Source organism: Delphinapterus leucas, chromosome 9 (assembly GCF_059928025.1).
Source record: "Delphinapterus leucas isolate spDelLeu-1000000601 "Yukka" chromosome 9, BTC_Dleu_Yukka2, whole genome shotgun sequence".
In the NCBI taxonomy this organism is placed as follows: Eukaryota; Metazoa; Chordata; class Mammalia; order Artiodactyla; family Monodontidae; genus Delphinapterus; species Delphinapterus leucas.
In genome coordinates, this window is record NC_143137.1 from 5,104,965 (window position 1) to 5,127,241 (window position 22,277).

At 36.1% G+C, this 22,277-nt stretch overlaps 1 protein-coding gene across 27 annotated transcripts in view; it reads left to right on the forward strand.

Annotated features, from left to right (window-relative positions):
• The window catches only part of KMT2C (lysine methyltransferase 2C), a 293,121-nt gene that overhangs the window by 177,604 nt on the left and 93,240 nt on the right, over positions 1-22,277 (forward strand). For 23 of the 27 annotated variants that reach the window (XR_016394238.1, XR_016394240.1, XR_016394239.1 and 20 more), the window contains 7 exons: positions 2,695-2,864; positions 3,316-3,464; positions 4,247-4,360; positions 5,258-5,335; positions 6,961-7,664; positions 15,610-15,729; positions 17,840-17,956. Coding sequence is in view for 24 of the 27 variants with exons in the window: in XM_089917170.1 (XP_089773296.1) it covers positions 2,695-2,864; positions 3,316-3,464; positions 4,247-4,360; positions 5,258-5,335; positions 6,961-7,664; positions 15,610-15,729; positions 17,840-17,956 (1,452 nt within the window). In the remaining 3 variants the exon portion in view is untranslated. The remainder of the gene's footprint in view (positions 1-2,694; positions 2,865-3,315; positions 3,465-4,246; positions 4,361-5,257; positions 5,336-6,960; positions 7,665-15,609; positions 15,730-17,839; positions 17,957-22,277) is intronic. The other 4 variants (XM_089917158.1, XM_089917161.1, XM_089917179.1 and 1 more) reach the window with 2 other exon arrangements.

The window sequence follows — 22,277 nt, forward strand, 5'->3', positions numbered from 1 at the left end:
ATTCTGTAGTCAATAACTTTGTGCATATGGGTTTTTGAATTGCTGGGAGCAAATCTCTAGAATAAATTTCTAGTAGTAAGATTACTGGCTCAGGGGGGTAAATGCATATGTAATTTTGTTAGGTATCGTCAGATTCCCTTTCATGGGACTTGTGGCTCTTCCTTTTGCCACCACTCATGCATGAGAGAACTTCTTTTCTACATCCTTGCCAACAGGCTGTCATGTTCAGCTTTTGATTTTTGCCTGTCTTATGAGTGAAAAATGTTATCTCAGTGTAGCCTAATTTTCTTTTCTCTTTTGAGTGAAGCTGGTCATTTTTTCCTGTGTTTAGGGGTCGTTTTTTACCCCTTTTTGCGAGTTGTCTGTTCTTGTGTGTTGCCTGTTACTCTTGAAGATTTTGATGACCCCACAGACTAAGAGCTCCTTGTATAGTCGGGATATAAGGCCTTCAGCTGCCTTATGGTGTACATCTTTTCTTCCAGTTTGCTGTTTGCCTTTTAGCTTTGCCTGTGTTATTTTTTGCCATGCAAAAGTTTATTTTTATATAGTCAGATTTATCAGTCTTCTATTGCTTTTGGATTTTTGAGTTAAAATTAGAAAGCCTTTTCCTATACTGAGGCTATAGGAGAGTTCATATTTTCTTCTAGTTTTTATGTTATTTTTTACATTTAGCTCTCTAATCCATTTTTAGTTGATGCTTCTATATGGTATGAATTATCTTTTCCCAGTTGGCTATCCAGTTGTCCAAAATCCATTCACTAAAAAGACAGTCTTTGCCTCAGTGACTTGAGATTCCAGACTAGAGTTTTAGATTTAGTTGGGTTTATTTCTGGAATTTCTTGTCTGTTCCATTGCTCTGTCTTTCTATCTTCATGAGCCAATGCCGTACCGTTTTAATTATAGAGGCTTTGCAGTATCTGGTAGCTGTGGTCCCCCGTCAGATCTTTTCTATTTCACATTTTTCCTAGCTGTTTTGTCATTTATTTTTCCATATGAACCTTAGGCTCTGTGAAAAACCTCACTGGAATTTTTATCAGGTTACTTTAAATTTATTCATTGATAGTGAAATCTTGATGTTAGGACATCCTAACGAAGAACAAGGTATGTCTTTGCATTTGTTCAAGTCTGGTTTAGTGTCTTCTAGGAATGTTTTCTAATTTTCTTTGTTTAGGTTTTGGACATTTCTTAAGTTTATTCTTAAAAGTTTTCTCTATTTTGTTGATGTTATAAATGGGATTTTCCCATTCATTATATCTTTTAACTGGTTATTATTTGTGTATGTGAATTCTATTGAATTTTCATTGCTAATTTTATATCCTGCTACTTCGTTAAATTCTTTTATTAAATTTGTGATACATTCTCTAGGATTTTCCAAGTATGCTGTCTTGTCATCTACAAATAGTTTTATTTCTTCTTTTCCTATTTTGCTTCTGTTTTCATTTGTTTTAGTGTTTACATTGGTTCAGAACCATGTTAAATAGTAGTGGAGATAGTAGGCATCCTTGCTTTGTTTCTGACCTTAGTGGGACTGCCTCTGGGGTTCCCCAATTAAATAAAATGCTGGCTTTAGAATTGAGGTATGTGTGTATGTCACATTAAGGAAATACCTACCCATTTTAATTTTCTCAGAAGTTTTTTTTTTATTAGGAATGGATTTTAATTTTTTTCCAAAGGTCTTTTCAGCATCTAGTGAAATAATTTTATCTTCTCTCCTCAGACCTAATAATATGTTAGATTTTATTAATAGGTTTTCTAATATTTAACCATACTTGCATTTTTGTGTAAACTCCTCTTGGACATGGTTTATGATTTTTCTTGATTTGCTATTGGAGTCTGTTTGCTAACATTTTACTTAGGATTTTGTCATCAGTATTTACGAGTACCTCCATTTTAAATCTGTAAGACTTTAGCAGATCTGTGGTTCATGCTAGTTTCTCTTTTTCAGTGAGCATCTCTTTTGTATCAAAAGATACCAGCAGCTCAAAAAGATAAAGTTCCTTTTTTATTGGTGCTTTAGATTGCAAAGTTGGCGGGGGGTGGGTAATGAGAGTCCCACAATTTGTCAGCCTTGTGCCCAGGATTTTAAGGCAGCCTAGCTCAGAGGCGCAGAAGGTTTGGCTGGCCTCTGCCAGGCCTTGCACATCAGCAGTTCTACTTTGCTAACGGTAGTGCCTTTCTGTTCTGAGAATATGAGAAGCCACAATTGGATTTTGATGTTGAGTGGTTATTTTCACCATTTCAGACACCTAATCATTTGGAGTGGGTTATATTTCCTTAGTGTGAATTCTTGTTTTTAGTTTCTGAGCTACCCATAAACAAACAGAATTCCCTAGCAGGACCATTTTGCTTTCAGAGCAGTGAGTTGAGTAGACTTACTCAACACGAGCTACTTCCTGATTCTGGAATGTGTTTCTTTTTTTGAAGTTTGGATTGCTACGTTCTTGGTTTTCTTCCTTCCCTATTTATGTTTTCTTGGATGTCTCAGGAGGTTTCAGTGTAAATTGAGTGATATCTCATCAGATGTTCAAAACAAACTTCTTTTTCAAAAACGTACACCCTAAATTAGTGTCATAAAAATTAAAGCTTAATATATAATCTACAAATGTTTCACTGATTTTTTAAAAAGGTTTACACCAGAACTGCAGTACAAATGCATAACAAACTGTTTCTGTTTTCATTTTTCCTGGTGTTTAGAATTGCAGAATATGTGTCGAGTGTGGCACACGGTCTAGTTCTCAGTGGCACCACAATTGCCTGGTATGTGACAGTTGTTACCAACAGCAGGATAACTTATGTCCTTTCTGTGGGAAGTGCTACCATCCAGAATTGCAGAAAGACATGCTTCATTGTAATATGTGCAAAAGGTAAGAAGATATAGTTATTCCATTTGTTTGTCAGTCCTTCTGTCCATGTGATCATCTGCTCTGCCATGTATTTTGAGATCCAAGCTTTTGTCATTCCAGTAATCCTTTCAATACTGAGTGCCATTATGGATGGAATTAAAGTATGTTTTTATGAGTCTGAAAGGCATAACGATGTAAGTGGGCAAAAAATAAGACAAGACCAGAAACAAGCATTAAGAGGGAAAAGTAAAGAGTAAATAGTTTAAAATGTGTTTAAAAAAGGTCAACACCTGTGATGACATCCAAAAATGACAGCTTCTTTTCTAGAACCTTCAATTGCTAACCCCTATTACCTCTTCTTCCATCCTTACCCCTTCCTATATCCAGTTTTTCAGCAGTTATCTTTCTTTTCCCTAAATATTAATTTGACTTTAAATTAGAAAATTTTATTTAAATATATTTATCATCACAGATGGGTTCACTTAGAATGTGACAAACCGACAGATCATGAACTGGATTCTCAGCTCAAAGAAGAGTACATCTGTATGTATTGCAAACACTTAGCTGAGATGGATCCATTACAGCCAGGTGATGAAGTGGAGATGGCTGAACTCACTACAGGTAAATTTGAGAGTTTTTGTTCTTTAGGATGCTGTGCCAACCAGTCAGCAGTATATTACTTTAGTAACAATGAGGGAATCCTGTGTATCAGATCCCATCTTATTTTTAGCTTCTGTACCTGTGATCTTGGTCATCTCTGAATCTGATGGTTAATATCTAATCTAGCTTCTTTACAACTGTTCGCCCAATATTTGAATTCCAGGACTATCGTACGCTCCTACAATTGTGTTTTTTGGGCCAACAGTGGAAGTTCCTTACTGTTTGGCTCTATGACCTAGTTTGCACTTCATACTCTGGGTTATTTTACTCCAAACAAATTTTAGTTTTATTAAATTTTGTTCATGTAGTTTTATTAGTACACCATTGGGTTATAAACGTAATAACAAGATTCTTAGATCATAAAGGGAACAGACCTGCTAATCAGATCGTTTTTCATTTTCATCAGTATGAATGGCAAAGTCTATAAAAGTTCTATTCATGTGCAAGGGGTTTAAGTAGACACATCTTGGTTACTCACATTTTGTTTCTAGTATGCCATCAGCATACAGTTGTGCGGTATCCTTTCAAAATAATAAAATTCCAGTTACTTTTTAATTCATTATATTTTCCATATTGGAAAAATGTAAATATATATTTGGTTCAAAATAGAAAAATCTGAAGAAGAATTTATGGCATTTTCAGGGATAATTTACCCCCATTAGAACAAGGTGATAGTTGTTGACTTAGTTAACAAAAACAGAAGAACTCATTCTGAGCTAAAGAATAAATAATTTTCTGTTAAGATTGTAACAGTGAAATGGAAGTTGAAGGCCCTGAGGACCACATGGTACTTCTGGAGCACGCGGCTAATAAAGACGTCGGTGGCCAGCAGCCCGCGCCTGGGACTGTTCCAGATGGTAAGGGTGTTTTTGGTGATGGACAGTCTGTCCTCTGAAGAAAATGCGTGTGTAGAGTGAATATGTGAACATCTGCAACTTTAGTACCCTAGATAAAAATAAGCTGAGACATAGTCATGTACGAAGTTATTTAGAGAGGAGCCTTTTTAAATAAAATAAACTTAGAAATTAATCGGGGAAAGGGCATGTATATATTGTATTGATAGTTCAGCTGTAATCTAGACTTATTCATAAATATATACTTTGTTTAGGGATCAAGTGATTTTCATTAAAAAGCAATTTCTTTCTTTAGTTATCTTTGTAATTACTAACTAGAGCTGTTGCTGATTGTGAGATGTTTCATGCTGAGATAATGAAAAATTCATTGTTTTAGATCATGTAAGCAGTCCTGTTGAGGGTTATTTCAATGATATTTCAGTTAAGCTTTTTGCATTATTGGTAATAGCTATTATTGTACTTGAGGATCTGGAATTAATGAGAGACCAGGTTTGGGGAAAACTACTTATTTAATCTTGGTCTCACCTCAAAGTCTGTGGGATTGTATGTGATACTGCGTTATATAGGTTGAATGTATACATAAAAAGCCCTTGAGATATTTTGAGGTTAAGTTTATATTTAACAACTCTCATTAAAAATTATACTTCATAAAGATATAAAGTGAAGAAAAATAAGACAAAACTATATAATAATCTTATAGTACATAGTCAGATTCCTTCCATATCCAGTTTCATTTCCATATCCTACTTAACAAATGAATAGTAACAGGATGCTTTATGCTTATATTTGAAATTGGAATTTGGCAGAAGGATAAATATCCTACCCAAATTACTGTTGAGAAGGCAGTGTTAGAGGAGTTTGGACTCCTTGCTGGAGATTCCATAAGTGTGTTATTCACAGCAGCTCACATCCATACCGGAGAGCAGCAGAGGAGTGATCCACCGGAAAGTCATGGCATGCGTGGACTTCTCATTGCTGGTAGGCAGCATGTTCATATCGTCTAATTTGATTGATTTACAGCATAACGCCTTTATGGTTGCTATGCGATTCGAGTCATAGTCTGCTAAGGTGACTTTTCGAATTAGAGATGAATTGTTTACTATTGCTGTACTCACGTGATGGTCGTTCAGTCTGTGGTTAGGTGATCCTCTTCTGGAAAACCATTGGCAGTGGATTTCTAAGGCAGAAATAGAGCATGTTTGGGCTTTTATCTTAATCCTTCCTGCCTAGCACAGAGGAGAAAGAACATCCTCGTGTTCTGAGTGTGTATTGCAAACGTTCCTCTTTGCCAGTGAGACTTGAGGTAGTCGGTCTACTATTATGAGCACATAATTTAGGCATCGTATAGCATTAAGATTGTTTTACTTGAGTCTCTCAAATGGTGATACTTACGGTTTTAAACCAAAAATGTTCACTTCATTTATATGTATTTTCTGTTTTAAAAGTCCATTTTTTATTACTTTTAAAATATTAAAGTATTTTTGAAGTACTTTGGTGTTTAAAAATATTTAGTATGATCAGATCTGTTATTTGATGTTTTTTTCCTTTTCAACTATAGTCTTTCAATAAAGCAGGAGTGAGAAGTGAGATTTCATTTTGATATAAGAACATATATAAATTTCAGTCACCGTGGTAAATAGTAAATAAGGAAATTAGTGTCTTTATTAATGTACGTAAGAAATTACCCTGATGGCATTTGAAATAAGTGCTTTTTATCATCAGTGGTCTTACTTAATAGAGCCACTTAGGGCCCATGTCAATTGGACCTCTAACCTTACTCTTAAGTAATAATTGGGTTAAAGGTTTAACTTACTAGTACCCTGATTTAAAATTTAGTAGTCAGTGACTATAGATACTTCTGATATCTAATTCTTTTTATTGATTTGCTAAGATAAGTCTCTTTGGTTATAGATGATGAGGAAGAACAATAATTATATCCAAAAAAATGTATTGATTGTGTTAGCATGTATGGCTAAGCGAAATAAGTCTTTTCTATCTATGGTCATTACATATTTGAGTCTACAGAAGCTTTGTTACATCTTGTGTCGGCTTATTGCAAAATTCTTTTTATTCTAGACGAATCTTTTTTAATTTGGACACATCATGTAATATCACTGAGCCTCATTTTCCTAGTTGTAAAATGAGTATAACTTCACCTACAAAATTTTAAATCCTCTTGTAAGTGACCAAACTGTGAAACATCATAATAATAGTTATATTAGAAATTAATTCTATTTTAATATTCTTACCAGAAATTACCTTAAACTCTGGGGATCCCATTAAGGTAGTGTTCTTGTAGGTTTTCTGGTCTGATCGGTGACTGATTCTAATCCATAAACCCTGCTCTCTTTTGACCTTTACTAAACTTGGTAATTGCCTTATTGCCTTTCTTGATGAATACCTTCTGACTTAAGGCATGGTTTTAAGCAAAAGTATGTTTTGGATCCCCCCCGCCCCGCCAACGTTTTTTTTCTACCCAAGCTTATTATTTTTAAACCATAGAGCTACAGACATGTAAGACATTAATGTTTTATACCTAATCATAGTTAGAAATTTTTAAATTCATAGGTACATTAACATAATAGATATTTGAAATTTTATAGAATCATCCCAAGATAAAATGAATCCTGAATTGGAAAATCAGATTTCTCGTGAAGCTGATAGCGAAGAAATGGAAATGCCTCCTAAAGTGATGCACACTTGCGGTGCAGATCAAAATGAGAACAAAATGGAAGTGACAGACAGCGCTGAAGCCCTTGCCCCCCAGGTCACTGTGCAGCAGGGGGAAGTGCAGTTGTTGGAGGGACCTAACATGGCGGCGTCCCCAGAAGAATCCCGGCCTCCAGGAGTCAACACTGAATCCGTCACTGTCCCGTCCCCCGGTGGGGAAGGTACGGCTTTATGTTCTAAGGAACAGTTGGCCATAGAAAGGGTACCAAAAGAAATGGAACAGAAAGAAAATCCTGAACCTTCTACTGCATTTATGGACTTCGAAGTGGCTCCTGCAGTTGAGAGTTGTGTGAAAGATGGTGTATGCCAAGAAAGCAAATCTGTAAAATTACCATCTGAGACAGAGTCCCCGTCTTCATCAGCAGCGGGCATGAGCAAGGCAAATGCGTCTTCCTCTCCAGCACTTCCTTCCGACTTGCCTTCCCACGACATGCTGCATAGTTACCCGTCGACTCCCAGTGCTTCTGCTGGAAACGTCATGCCAACAACTTACATCTCAGTCACCCCCAAAATTGGCATGGGTAAACCAGCTATTACCAAAAGGAAATTTTCTCCTGGTAGACCTCGGTCCAGACAGGTATGGTGATTTTAATGATGTTGATAGAAAAGATGTTGGAGTGATTCTATAAAGTAAAAAAAAGTGTATGTGTAGCTTTGGTTTGGAGGGCAGGTTTTCCCGTTTAGGTGGAATGTAGATGTAATGTTGATTTATGTGTTTTGGCCACTTCAAAAAACACACTGTTAATGAAGACTAGTTTATTAAACTTGAAGTGATCTTATTGGAATTTAAGTGCAACCTCTTTGATTATAGTTTCTAATAGAAAACACTTTAAAGAAGGTTTCAGTTCTATGCCATAGTAACAGCAGAGACTTAAAAAAAAAAGTAAGGTTTTGGGTATAGTGTAATTAACATTTGTTTTTCCCCTCAGATATATTTGTTTATTGATATTATTCGTTGTACATATTTTTAACTGCTTAAGCATCAGAATTTACCTAGAGTATTTTTCATGCAGGGGAATTTCTCATTTTGGTTTTTCTGTTGATTGCTAACTTTTTGTGGGAAGTTTTTTAAAGTTAGGACTTACTTCAGTGGTTTTGTGAACAAAATTTTAGGATTATATTGTTGATCTTCAGGAAATGAAGGGAGTTCTTCCCATGATTGTTCTAACTTGTGTGATTGTGAACTCTACCCTGTAAGGGTAAGTTCTAGATCTTTTTCAGTGGGATTTGAGTGAAACTACAAAGCAAAGTGAAGATACTATAGCTAAGAATTATGTGTTCTACAAAATGTCTACTTTCTGAAGTTTTTCATAAAATAGCAAGATACCAAACAGTGCAGAAGTGTTTAGTCACAATAATAATTCGGAGTTTTAAGTCTCATGATTTAAATTGCTTTCAGTGATTAAAGTTTAACTTTTTATAGGAATAATAATACTTTGATAGTCTAATTTGGGGATTGTGGCACCAGTAAAAAAGTTGAATCAAACTTTATTTTAATGTGAAAATTAGTCTCCCAATTGATATTTATTTTCTATTCTACTAAGAGAGATTTTTCTTCTCAGACTAGTTCTCTTCATCCTTAGTTTTTTCTTTTATTTTCCTTTTCTTTTTTTGAATAGCATATACTAATTGTGTAGTTTTGGCTCTGAAAAGACTTTAGCAATGGAAATTTGAATCTCAAATTTAATTTTGGTTCAGACATTTACATTCTTTAAGGATATTGCATCATAAATATTCCTGTTAAATTTTACTGGTGTCTCTCCTTATTTAGAGACTTCTGCTCCAACTGAGAAGCCATTACGATTATTTTTCTGTTGACCTATGTTCCAAAATAGTGTGGGTATTTTTGTATGTGTGTGAGAGTGTGTATGTACATATGTTTTTTTTCTTCCAAGTTCATCCCATTTTACATGAACTGTCTTAATATTTGTTACTGTTACTACTTCTGCTATGTTCTCTTTCAACTGTGGTAGTATTCTCCTTTCTATTTAGCTGCTACTGTCTGATTACTACCTCACAATTTGCTGCTAATCTCACAAGCAGCTGTAGGCCATGTTCTACCTCCCAGTTTTGTTTTAGTTGTATAGGAAACAACCTTCACTTGGTGATTCAAAAAGCTTGTTGATACACTGCTTTGCTCTTGTGGAGACTATGCATTGGATAGAACAAGATACCTTATTTGTATCACCTTATTTTATGGGAAAATATTTAATGAAATCACATGACTGTGATCTACTTCAGACACTCATGTACTAATTGCTCTCATGATAATATTGAAAGTTTTTGTTAAATCTTCTATGAAATATGTTTTCTTAGAAACATTTTCTTGAAGTATTCTTAAATATTTAAAGAAAATTTCATAGAAAAACATAAGTACTCTTAAATATATTTTGATAACTTTCAAATGCTAAGAATTTTTTTCATTTTACCTTTCCACCTTTTTTGTTGTTGTTGTTGCTAACATCATATACGTGGAGAGCTTAGGAATTTACATAAATTCTAAGACTGACATCTATTGAGAGGTTCTCATAGAGAAGGTGAAATTTCTTCAATAGAGTAGGTTTCCAAAAATAGTACTTCATTAGATTATAACCACTTTGCCATTATGTTGTGAACTGAATTTCTTATTTTTCATCAATTTAAGTAGTTTATTAAGAACCCTAGAGTTTTATAACATACTTGTGTATTGCAATAGCATTTTAAATGGAGGGTCTCGAATTAACATATCAGTTTCATAATCTGTCCCTGTGAGAGCAAAACAGGCCCCCAGCGGTGAACGGTGGAGGGTTATAGCTTCGTTAACAATTAATTACAAGTAAGCAGTCCCTCCCTCCCTGCCTCCCTCCCTTCTCTTTCTTCCATTTCTGGTTTCTAGACGTAAACCTTTTAGTAAGAAGCACTGTTGGCATTTTGGGGGGTTGGTTGGTTTTTGCTTTTAAAGTTAAAAAAGGCAGATTGGTGAATCATATCATCCAAATAAAGAGAGATTCTGTTCTTGATAAATTATTTCATATCCAGCTTTTAACTAAAATAAATTTGAATTTTGAAGTACTGCTGTATATAATGTATACAAAATGGTATTCATTAAAGGAAATTACTCTAGTAGTTGTAATTGTCTATTCCTGGATACCTATGAGGTAAACCTACATACTGATACTTTGTCTTAGAACCTATCAAAAAAGGTTTCATTAGTAAATAGGTAAATATTCTCTATTCTTTATGAGGAATAAAAGTTGTAGAGTAGATGCCAACAGTGATTTTCCCACATACCTTCTAGTCTGAATATTGTGTGGCATTTTATAAAAGTGACTTTTAAGAAGCCTTTTTTGTATTATTTATATATATTTGTACTGTAATTAATTGATCCTGGGAAAGATTGATTAATAGAAATTCAGCATGAATATTTCCATAGTGCAGTTGTTTGACTTCAAAGCCTTATTCTTCCATTACTGTCTGTGGGACACCAGGCAAGTTACCATGTGAACTCTCTTGGTTTCTTCATCCATAAAACTACATCAGATGGTTGTTAGAATTTAATGATAACACTTATAAACCCCCTGACACATAGCAAACGGTAGTGCTGCCCTGCTTTCTTTCTTGATTTGCAGGATAATGCAGATATTATGTGAAAATGGAGGCTTGAGAAGGATGTAGTGTTCATGTGTTAAATTTGGCTGTGAAGTGGTGGTCCTGAAACCCATCATGTTGACTCACAACTATTTCTAAGGAAATGTGCCAGTGAAAATAACTGCAGGCCCGACCAAGTCAAACACTGGCCACAGTAAATACAAGATGTAGTAGGTTTTCAAGTTCAGTGCCACATCGTGGTTGCACAGATTTTAGAACTAAACTGCCTATTTAATTATTCTGTGTGTGATAGAGGCTGCAGTAGAGGAAACCACAGGGTACTGTGGGAAAGCAGAGAGGGCAAGAGGAAAAACTCTACTCAGGCTTACAGGCTTAGGCATGTTTTCTGGGAGAAATGACTAAACCATTGCTACTCAGAATGTGACCTGCAGACCAGGAATATCAACATCACCTGGAAGTTTGTTACACTGACTCTCAGGCCCCACCTTAACTTGAGTGAACATGTCTATTTTAAGAAGATCCCCATGCAGCCTGAAGTCCAAGAAGCACTGCTCTAAACCATTGAGAAACTGTAGTTTTCATCCTAAAAAAATGGCTAGCCTTTGGGGTGTCAACCTACAACATATACAGATCAGAAGTATCATACATCCCTCTTAGTTTTCTTGTGCCTGTTACATTTTTTAAGCCATTACTAAAACGATTGCTGGCACCAGCCAAATTCACTTTCTTAAATTACCGAGGGCTAAAGCTGGCAGCAGCCATTTCTGTACGTATATAGTTTATCTCTTATCAAATCACTCTCAGGACTAAATTTCTTGTTCTGTTTGATGTTAAACTCAGTTTTGTATATGACTTATTTATGTTAAAAGAATTCTGTAAGTCATAAAAAAATGAATTGTTTGCTACAATAGCTGTAATGTACATGAGTGAATGTATATACCAAAAAGACAAACTATAAATGCTTGTGTTTTCAGTTTCTCTTACTAATTGTCCTCCTTTCTACTCTCGTTTCACTGTTTTCACTTTCTCTGAATCAAACTCACCCAATAATAGCAATCTTGGTTTTGCACAGTATGTTAGGGAGAGGGTGGACGTAGGAGTTGGCGGTGTGAATCTTCCCAGGAGACATACCTGACCTTCTCTGGCCACGTTTTAAACTGATTCAGTAGAATTGGATACCCTTGGGCCCTAATCATGACATTGATCATATGTAACAGCCAGCAACAGGGTTTGACTTCTAATAGAAAGTTGCCCATCATAGCCTACCCTCCACCTGCCATTATTGTCCCATTTCCCTATTCCCACAGTCCTTGTAACAGCTTTGTAATTTTACTAGGTCGATAAATTGGCCTCAAAGCAGAAAACTGAATACCAACTTTAAACAGTAATAATTATTGTTGGAATCGAATTCAGTCTCTGCCAAATAGTATTTTTAAAGTTTCTGTGGCATTTGAGAACAAGTTGGTTCTGTTTAGCGCTCTTTGTAACTTAAATTCTCCTGATGGTTACATTTTTTAACCCTTTTTTTTTTTTTCAGTTTGTAGATAGTTTAAGAGTAACAGTGCATGGAGTAGGTTGGTAATTTTTTAATAGGTGAAGAAGTCCAAGATTCTAGGCTACAACTGATGGAATTAGTGTGTTTCATATCACAGTACAGTGTTTATTGATGCATTTATGAATACATGCATGCAAAAATGCTCAGTAGAAAAAGTAGACGTTCAATAAGTGCTGAACAGAAGGCTTACTTAACATAGCAGTGAACGAAAAGAGCAGAGTGTCTGCCATCAAGCTTATACTCCAGTGGCAATAGATAACTACAAGTGCGGTAAAGTAAAACCAAGTGTACCAACGGTGTAAACCATGTTACAGTAGATGGGGAATCTGACCTCTTCTGAATGGTCTGTGTAAATTCTTTTCGATCAAAGCTGAGATCTGAAGGGTAATTTATAACTACAGTTGATAATTAGATCAGTATTTTAGTTTTAAGGTCTAAAGAATATATTAGGTAATTTCTTCTTTGTGAAAATATCTAAGTGTAATCATAATTTTCTTCATTTCCTATAAAATTGCACGTGCTCTACCTTCCAATGCCTTATGATAACATACTTATTAAAATTTATAATGTAATTACCCAAGCTTTTATTGTATAAGTTTTTCATAGCAGTTGAACGGTTGTCTAATTATCCCTGAAATAGCATCTAAACATTCTTAATCTATAGAGCCCTTCATTTTGTTCATCCATGTTATATGAAGTGTGAATGCTTTTTGAAATGAGATATAATTTTGGCATCAAAGCTAACTTATAAATTATGAATAAATATTATTTTAGAATATGACTTTTTATGGTATACTTTAAGGACTATCTACTGATATACCATTAAACGATCTACCAAAAGGAATTTACTATGTACACTAGCCAGATACCCGCAGAGAAAAACACTGTGTGGAAACGTTGAGGGAATGAGGTTTATACCTCTTGCTCTCACTCTCTACCACTAAATACTGATAAACAATAGAACAGATGACCCCGTATTGTGTTCAGTATGCAGATGCTAAAGGTGTTGTAAAGGATACATGGTTCACTTGGAGTGCCCGGGAAGGCCTCTTCGAGGAGGAGGTATTTAAGGCCATACCTGAAGATTCTGGAGACGCCAACCAGTGGACAGGTGGTGTAGTTTTGAGTCAGTAGGTCCCCACTGTTGAAGAGCTCGGCGTGTGTGAAGGATGGCAAGGAAGCCAGGGTAGCTAGGGCATATCGACAGTGAGAGATGCCACAAGATGCAACTGAAGAGAGGCAGTAGGAAAGGTTTGAGTTTTAAGTGTCACTGCGGAGCTATCAGAGGGTTTGGAACAGGGCAGGAGAGTCTTGCTTGGTCACATTTACATTTTTTAGGAGTCCCTCTGGCTGCTGTGTGGGGAAAGGCTTGAGGAGGTGCAGGTGAGGAAGAAGCATAAAGAGAAGTAGACCTTTGCAGCAGGCTAGCTGAGAGGTGGTGCCGGCCGTGGGAGTGCGGAGAAACAGAATGACCAGAGACAGAACTTGAAGAGAGAATGTGCTGAATTTACCGATGGTTTGGATCAAAGGAGTGGTGAGGGAGAGGATTGAAGGGGCAGAGGACAGTGATGAGAGAAGAGAACAGGTCTAACGACTCCCAGTTCTCTGACTCGGACTGGAATCCATTTCTAAAGATGGGGAAAAGTTGTGAGTTGGAACTCGTTTAAGGGAGAGATTTTAGACGTAGTAAACTGGAGAGGTTTTGTGCGACAAAATGGAAGTGCTAAGAAGGAAGTTGAAAATCATAATAACTTGGAGCTCTCAGAACATGTTAGAACTAGAAATGTGAATTTGGGGAACAACAACATCCAAGATAGTGTTTACAGCCCTCGTTGTAGATCAGATCGTTTAGGACAAGACTACACAGGAGAGTGGTCCAGGCTTCCGCCCTGGAAAACAGTGGGGCTTTAGAGGTCAAGTGGAGGAAGAACTCAAAAGGGAGGCTGAGAAGGGTCAGTGAAGGAGGGCAGAGAAACATTCACTGATGTGCTGCACAGAGCCCAGCAGAACTGTAAGTAGATGTTGACGGTGAAACGACAATAGAGAAATTGCTTTTGTCAGCGCAGAGGTTACAGAAGGCCCTGGACACAGTAGGAAAGAAGACAGGTGTGGACATAGGCGCAAGGTGATCTGTTAGTGGGAAAGCATTTGTCAGGTGAAATCAGCATGGCTGTTAGCTGAGCGGAGGGTAGGTTAATTAAAGTGAAACCAGTCTCTCCCTGTGTGGTCTTTCTCGAAATACTGTTATTTCATTAACTGTCTCCTCCCCAAAGGATAGTCAAGTTCTTATTTCTAGTTATTTAAATTCCCTGGTGGTATTTTAATGGGATTGATAGGCTACTACTTGTTAGTGTGTTAGTGTTCTAGAAACCTGGTAAGTACTGTGTTTCATGTCTTTAGTTTTGATCATTTAATTGGTAAAATTATAGCATGCTTTGTTGAATTATCTAATTCCAAATAGGTTCTGTATTGTTTGACATTTGTGTTTAAAATGTTATCTTTGTGGAGTAAACGTTTTTCTTTATGCTGCTTATTAGCATCTTCATCAGATTAGTTCAGGTTATTGCTGAATGGGGTTATCTGGAAGCAAAATGTTTTAGTTTTATCTTAACTATTTTAGTAAGTACTGTTTCTCACATAAATAATCAGATACATCAGGCATTTTAATTTGCAAATTTAGGACAACTTGCTTTAACATTTTTCTACTTTTCAAATTAGTTCCTTGGATATAATCCAAGTGTAGTAGTCCCCTAAATAAAAATAAAAATCAAAACCCACAACTAATGGTCACTGAAGGAAGAGTAATTAAATGTTAGGATTATAGTGGTATTTGCATCTTATGGTTACAAACTAACTTTCCAAATTTTAAAGTGAATGTGTCGTTGATTGCTCATGTTTCTGACTGCATTTTTTTGGCCTACTGTTTTGGTGGTTTATAGCAAGAAGTATACATAACATTCTTTATGTTTATTCTTTTCTCCCTTCCGGTAGAGTGATAGTTGTTAGAAGAAAATAATCCCCAAATAGTTTCTTATAGTTTTAATTCTTAAAGTTTGATTGACATTTATTTATATCTTGGTGCCGTAATTGCAGTTCATGAGTCAATGTTGATGTCATGTAAACCTTGATTTTTAATACGTTTCATTGTACTGATGTTTCAACCAGAATAAAACATTTAATGTAAATTGTAGCTACAAACATTTCAGTATAAAGTCACTGTAAGTGATAAGCTTATTTTCCTTACTACCTTGAAGCAATCTGTCCTAAATTTCCATACGTCTGCATTTGTTTTTGCTGTTCTAAAATTCCTTAGTTGCTGGCTTTGACCTTTTATGTTGCGGAGTTTTATACATCTATTTTCTCACCTGCCATATCCTAGGGGGCTTGGAGTACCCATAATACAGTGAGCCCACCTTCCTGGTCCCCAGACATTTCAGAAGGCCGGGAAATTTTTAAACCCAGGCAGCTTCCTGGCAGTGCCATTTGGAGCATCAAAGTGGTAAATAAAATTGCATTTACATTCGTATATCATTTCTTTCTGGTTGGTTTTGTCCGAGTAGAAGTTAAGAATTAAACCTTTCTTTTCTAGATAAATAGTTTAGTTTCCAGAGCCACTTTTTAAATCTAAAATTTTTAATATGAAGAAGCAACGTGCTTGCCTTTAAAAACCTGCACTAGGAGGAAATTAAATTGCCATTTTACTTGACTGATCTTAAGTGTAAATTTTTAATACCCTTTTTTATGGTTGCTTCCTTTTATGTTGTAATTACCAGTATTTCTACGGGGGAAATCCTTGTCACATAGGCTATAAAGTAATTAAAGACTTGTTCATCATATCATAACATTTTGTTGCTTAGAAAAGAACAAAAGAAAAGCTACATTAATTTATTATGTACTAATGGAGAAAAAATAGCAGAATTGCAGCAGATTTCATTGTCTGTGTTAATAATCTAAAAACTATAGGATCTCTTTTTCATGTCATTGGTGGATGACTCTGTTAGTCCTTGAAGTTGTCTGATGCATTTTTTAATTTAGACTAATTAAGGATTTCAAAGGAGTTCTAGATTCTGCTTTCCTATTTTCTATCACCGTTGGAAGAACTATTTTTCAACTCACTCTGATAGCATGCACGGTGTTGAAAATGTAAATATTAATTAGAAGAGCTAAAGAGGTCTTGTTTGACCATTATGAAGCATCATATACCACTGATTTTCACTTATTCTTACCTGTGTCATTGGATGTTGAGGAGAAATACATTGAGGGACTACTGTAGTCTTGATTCAGTCACTGACTTTTAAAAAATCTTTTATACCTATTGAAAAACAACAAGAGAAACTATCCAATTCAACACTACCCTGTCGCTTGTTCAGAGGAGCTCAGGATCTGAAGGAAAGCAGCTTAAGAGGATAAGGAGAGGCAGCAGGAAAACTGGAAGTTGGCTTTTACTAAAAAACGGAAGGAACGAAAGCCCCCCTTCCCTCTTGTTCACGTGTGTCTTTTTGGTGCTCACAGTATAACCATAATTTGCTGACTTGGAGAGCATTCTGCCAAATAGGTAATGAGCTCAGTGTTTCAGACTGCTGCAGGTGACCTCAGCTGAAGGTGTCACGTAGGGAAAACAAAACCAGGGTTTTCCTGAGCATTTTAGTAATCTTAAATACACACAGCACAAGTAGGTGTAGATGCCAGGTGTTTTCAGGTAGTAATACATAAGTCTGAGAATAAATAAGAAAACAGCAACACAAAACCTTAGTGCTTATTTGTTAAAATATCAGGGAATTCAGCGTATTTTCCCATAGAATTTTTTCTTGTGTAAAAATTCACATAAATTATTTCCAGTTGAAGTAATTATTATCTAGGTGATTTAAAGCAAGCCTTTTAATTTTTCATCAGCTTTCCTGTATGGTCAGGTATTGAACGGTTAGAGGAAATTGACAGTTTTCACGAGAGAAAAAATACTGTTGCACATAGTAAAAATGAGCTTTCGTGCAACGCAGCGGTGCAGAATAGTGGTTAAGAGTGAGGTCACTGGAGCCAGGCTTGTCAGGTGTCTGACTTGGCGCAAGTTACTTAACCTTTTTATTCCCCAGTGTACTTACCTCTGAAGTGGGGATGATAAAATAGTATTGACCTTATGAGATTGTTGAGAGGAACAAGTGCTTCGAGCAGTGCATAATAAGTACTCAGCATATGATAACTATTAATATCAATACAATTACAAGAAACCAGTTAGCGAGAGTCCTTCCTCATACTTGCTCTATAATACAATACAATTTGTTGCGCCTGAAAATACCTGGATAGAGTTGTGGCTTTTCTGCCACCTAGGATGTAGGATTAGGAAACGGAAATACAGTGCCAAGGTTTGCTGTTGCAGGGCATTCACGTAACAGACCAAGTTTGATTCTAAGGTTGTAGATGTTTAAGTCGTAGAATACATACTGAAAGATGCAAATAATAAGCCTGGTCTCTTAATATTTATCATCTGATTGGAATAAAAGGGAGAAGCAAGTATTTGTGTAACATTTAATAAGACGGTTTATCTCACATTTTGGATTTAAAATTCTTTTGGGCTTTTACAGAATGCTGACTTTTCCGTATCTGTCGTGTAGGGCCGGGGGTCAGGATTTCCAGGAAAGCGGAGACCTCGTGGTGCGGGACTATCAGGACGAGGCGGCAGAGGCAGATCAAAGTTGAAAAGTGGAATCGGGGCAGTTGTGTTGCCCGGGGTAAGGCCCGCTCACTTTACATTTGCTACAGTCCTTAATGTGTTGGCCGACGATGATCAGCTCATTTGTACCAAATTACTTAGATTCTAAGAGTCACATAAACAGGCTAAAATTTTATCTCCATTTGCATTTCTTTTTAAACCCCTGGTGAGGTTTTCTTTTATATTTTCTACTTTCACATCCCTTTTTTCTTACCTTCCTCTTCGACTCTGATCTTTCTTCTCCAAAATGCAATATGCAGTATATTTGCTCTTCTATTAAAACAAAACTCCTGTTATATTCTTGAGTTTATTTGAAGAATTTAATTATGTTGGTGTTTTAAATTTTTGATTGTAGTTGCTCTCAGTGTTGTAATATGGTTTACAGAAAAAATTAGAAATGTTGTAGATTAGTATGGAGTCTAAAAATGTTGAAGATTTTATGACTGTCTTTGACATATTTGAATTTAAGATTGATAACTGTATGGTCATTGGCACATTAAGAGGCTTTGTTTAAATGTGTATTGAAAAAACTGCATTTGGCAAAAAATAATAGCAGGTATTTCCTGAAGTAACTTTACTATTTTACCGATACCCCGTTTTTCAGATTCTAATTGTCATGTTAAGTTCAGGATACAGGTGGGATTGTTCAATTTGCTACTGTTTTTCAGATTCTAATTGTCATATTAAGTCCAGGATACAGGTGGGATTGTTCAGTTTGCTGCTAAAGGAGTAAGGAAACTTGGATTCTGGTGTTTTTTTTTTTTAAAGCAAGTCCCTCCCTCCCTCCCCACTCCCCGAATTAATAGGCCTATTGAGGTAAAATTGATATAAAATAAGGTACAAATATTTGAAGTGTACAGTCTCATAGGTTTTGACACATGTGTACACCCTTGAAAACCACACTACAGTTAAGAACATATTCGGCCCTCAAAGTTTCTTTGTGCCTCTCTGAAATCCCTTTGCCTTCCTTCCTGCCTTACCCCCAGGCAATGACTGATCTGATTTCCATTTCTGTCGATTAGTTTGCATTTCCTGGAGTCTATGTAAGTGGAATCATGCTGATTATACTCTTTTTGATATGATTTATTTCACTCAACATAATTATTTTGATATTAATTCATGCTCTTGTATGTGTTAACAGTTCATTTTTGTTGAAGAGCATTCCATAGTATGAATGTGCCACAGTTTGTATGTCTGTTCACCTATTGAAGGACATTATGTTTGCTTCCATTTTCTGGCTATTAGAAATAAAACTGCTCAAACTTTTATATATAAGTTCACCTGTGGATATGTTTTCTTTTCTCATGGGTAAACATATAGAGATGGAATGGCTGGATGTATGGTAGGTATATGCTTAGCTTTTTAAGAAAAGGTTGGTTTTCAAGTTGGGTGTGACATTTTATATTTGCAAGAATATGTAAGGTTCCATTTCCTCCACATACTCACCCACATTTGGTATGGCCAGTCGTCTTAATTTTAGCCATTGTAACAGGTATGTTAAGAGTATCTGACTTGCATTTCTCTAATAACTTGTGATATCGATCAGCTTTTTTAGGTGCTTATTTGCTATCTCTATATCTTCTTTGATAAAGTCACTCTTCAGATCTTTAATACATTTTCCAAAATCGAGTATTTTTTTAAAAATTTATTTGTTTTTATTTTTGGCTGTGTTGGGTCTTTGTTGCTGCGCGTGGGCTTTCTCTAGTTGCGGCGAGCGGGGCTACTCTTCCCTGCGGTACAGAGGCTTCTCATTGCAGTGGCTTCTCTTGTTGCGTAGCACGGGCTCCAGGCACGCGGGCTTCAGTAGTTGTGGCTCGCGGGCTCTAGAGCGCAGGCTCAGTAGTTGTGGCGCATGGGCTTAGTTGCTCTGTGGCATGTGGGATCTTCCTGAACCAGGGCTCAAATCCGTGTCCCCTGCATTGGCAGGTGGATTCTTAAACACCGCACCACCAGGGAAGCCCAAACTTGAGTAGTTTTTTAATTAACTGAGTTTTGAGATTTCTTTATGTATTCTGGACACAAGCTCTTCAACATATATATGATTTGCAAATATTTTCTTGCATTTTGGGGTTTGTCTTTGCATTTTGTTAACTGTGTCTTTCACAGAGCAGTTGATTTAATTTTTATGGAGTCCAGTTTATTAATTTTTTTCTTCTTCTGTGGATTGTGCTTTTTGGTGCTGAGAAATACTTGTGTCACCCAAGCTCACAAAGATATTCTGTGTTTTCTTCTAGAAAGGTATTGCATTTAGATCTATAATGCGATTTGAGTTTCTTAAATGTATGGTATGAATAAGGATGGAAGTTCATTTTTTTACATACTGAGTAGCCGGTTGTTTTAGCACTGTTTCTCTGAATTGCCTTTCATCATTCTTGAAAATTAGTTATCATATATGTGGATCTGTTTTTGGAATCTCATGCTGTACGATTGCTCCATTTCTTTAGACCAATACTCCACTATTTTGATTACTTCTACTTTACAACTACTCTTGAAATCGAACACTGTTAGTGTTCTGATTTTCTACTTTTCAAAGTTGTTCTGACTATTCTAAATCCTTTGTACTTCTATATGAATTTTAGTATTAGCTTGTCAATATCTACAGATAAGCCTGCTAGGATCTTGATTGCGTTTGCATTCAAACTATAGATTAATTTGGGGAAGATTGACATTTTAACCATATTGAGTTTTTGAACCCATCAGCACCTGTATCTCTCCATTTCTTTAGGTCTTCTTTAATTTCTTTCAGCGATGTTCTTTAGTTTTCAACAGACAGGTTGAACAGATACTGTTAATCAGATTTATCTCCATCTTCCGTATTTTTTATGCTATTGTTAATGGTAGTGTTGTCTTAATTTCAGATTGTGTTTGTCAATTGCTAGTATCCAGAAATACTACTCATTTTTGTGTATCTGTTATTCTAATTGCTTATTTGTAGAATCCATTGGGTTTTCTACATAAACGATCACGTTGTCTGCAGATAAAGTTTTATGTGTTTCTTTTTAATCTGGAGTCCTTTCGTGTCTATTCTTTATTGCATTTGCTATAACCTTCAGTATAGTGTTGAACAGAAGTGAAGAGCTCAGATAACCTTGTTTTTGACCTTGAGGAGAAAGCAGATAGTTTTTCATAGTTAAGTATGGTGTTAGCCTTAGTTTTATTTTAATAGACATCCTAAATCAGTGTGAGGAATTTCCTTTCTATTAATAGTCTGCTGAGATTTTTTTTTTTTTTAAATTAGGAGTAGATGTCAGAAGTAGATTCTGTCAAATGTGCTTTTTTTGCATTTGTAGAGATGATCATGTAGCTTGTTTGTTGATATGTGAGTTACATCTTTATGTGTGTGTGCTAAAGCAATCTTGCATTCCTGGGTTAAACTCTACTTGGTCGTGATGTTGGATTCAGTTTGCTAAAAGCTTTAGACTTTTTATATCTATGTTCATGAGGGATATTGGTCTATAGTCTTATTTTCTTATCATGTCTTTGGTTTTCATATCGGCATAATTCTGGCTTCATAGAATGATTGGGAAATATAGTTTGCTCTTCAATTTTCTAGAAAAGTTGTGTAGTGCTGGGAATTTCCTTCTTATATTATTTATAGATAGAATCATTAGTGGAGCCATTTTGGCCAGGAGTTTTCTTTATTGGAAGATTTTCAACTACAAATTCAATGTCTTTCATAGGTATAGGGCTATTTAGGTTATCTGTTTTTTCTTGCATGAATTTGTCTTTTAAGGAATTTGTTTCATGTAGGTTGACAAATCTGTTCTTCTAGAATGGATAATAGTGTTCCTTTACTGTCCTTTTGAATTGGTAGTGATGTTCCTCGTTCCTGTTGTTGGTAATCTGTGTCTTTTCTCCACTTTCCTGATCAGTCTTGCTTGAGGTTTATCAATTTTTTTTTGCGGTACGCGGGCCTCTCACTGTTGTGGCCTCTCCCGTTGCGGAGCACAGGCTCCGGACGCGCAGGCTCAGCGGCCATGGCTCACGGGCCCAGCCGCTCCACGGCATGTGGGATATTCCCGGACCGGGGCACGAACCCGTGTCCCCTGCATCAGCAGGCGGACTCTCAACCACTGCGCCACCAGGGAAGCCCGAGGTTTATCAATTTTATTGACCTTTTTTGAGCCAGCTTTGCTTTCATTCATTTTTCTGTATTTTTTCCTACTTTCTATTCCATTGATTTCCACTCTGATCTTTATCATTTCCTTTTCTCTCACTTTGAGTTTAATTTGCTCTTCTGTTTTTTGGTTTTCTTTTTTGTGTCCCTGCTTGAAAATGCCCAACTTAATGAGGTTTAGGTTGGAGCTTTCTCTTTTCTTCGGCTTATATCTGTGGTTCAG